This window comes from Apis dorsata, unplaced genomic scaffold (genome assembly GCF_000469605.1).
Source record: "Apis dorsata unplaced genomic scaffold, Apis dorsata 1.3 scaffold_390, whole genome shotgun sequence".
NCBI lineage: Eukaryota > Metazoa > Arthropoda > Insecta > Hymenoptera > Apidae > Apis > Apis dorsata.
In genome coordinates this window covers 42,612-43,706 of record NW_006263651.1, presented here as the reverse complement: position 1 = coordinate 43,706, position 1,095 = coordinate 42,612, and the positions used below count along the sequence as shown (strand labels likewise).

The 1,095-nt window shown below is 28.6% G+C and overlaps 1 protein-coding gene across 1 annotated transcript in view; it reads left to right on the top strand.

The window, feature by feature from the left end:
- The window catches only part of LOC102677532 (fumarate hydratase, mitochondrial-like), a 3,805-nt gene that overhangs the window by 2,536 nt on the left and 174 nt on the right, over positions 1-1,095 (top strand). Inside the window, exons 6-8 of the mRNA XM_006619045.2 lie at positions 43-308; positions 383-772; positions 863-1,095. The exon at positions 863-1,095 is cut by the window's right edge and continues 174 nt beyond it. Coding sequence (XP_006619108.1) covers positions 43-308; positions 383-772; positions 863-991 — 785 coding nt within the window. The 3' untranslated portion in view covers positions 992-1,095. The remainder of the gene's footprint in view (positions 1-42; positions 309-382; positions 773-862) is intronic.

The window sequence follows — 1,095 nt, the reverse complement described above, 5'->3', positions numbered from 1 at the left end:
TTTGTTATAAAATTATCAATTTTAATAATAAAAATTTAAAAATAGGTTATGCACAACAAATTTGTAATGGTATTCAAAGAGTGAAAGATACTCTTCCAAGATTATATCAATTAGCACTTGGTGGTACTGCAGTAGGAACAGGATTAAACGCACCAAAAGGTTTTGCAGAGAAAGCAATTGCAAAGATTGCAGATATTACTGGTTTACCATTTGTACCTGTTGCTAATAAGTTTGAAGCTTTAGCATCTAGAGATACCATAGTAGAAACACATGGAGCATTTAATACAGTAGCAGTTTCACTTATGAAAGTACATTAAGATAATATTTAATTTTAAAAAAATTTTAAATAATTTATTTTACATTATATAAAATTTTTATATAGATAGCTAATGATATTCGATTTTTGGGAAGTGGGCCTCGCTGTGGTTTAGGAGAATTATCTCTTCCTGAAAATGAGCCAGGAAGTTCTATAATGCCTGGTAAAGTTAATCCGACGCAATGTGAAGCATTGTCTATGGTTTGTTGTCAAGTAATGGGTAATCATACTGCTATCACTGTTGCTGGAAGCAATGGTCATTTTGAATTGAATGTATTTATACCTGTAATGATTTCAAATGCTTTAAGATCTGCAAGATTATTAGGCGATGCCTCTGCATCATTTACAAAGAATTGTATTGTTGGTCTTAAAGCAAATGAAGAACGTATTAAAAAACTCTTAAATGAGAGTTTAATGCTTGTCACTGCTTTAAATCCACATATTGGTTATGATAAGGTATTATAATTTTTCAATTTATTTATTAGATTAGAATTAATTTATTATGCTTTTATTGTGATTAATACATAAAATTATGTCTTAATACAGTCCGCTAAAATTGCAAAGCAAGCTCATGCAGAAAATATCACGTTAAAAGAATCAGCAGAGAAAAATGGTATAAGTCCAGAACAATTTGATGAATGGGTGAAACCTGAAGAAATGATTGGTCCTAAATAAAATTGATCAACAAAACGAAATCAAGTTAATATTTTTTATTAATAACTTATTATAAAAATTTTTTTAATATGTGTCATATTTGTGATATAATTATCATTATCGCG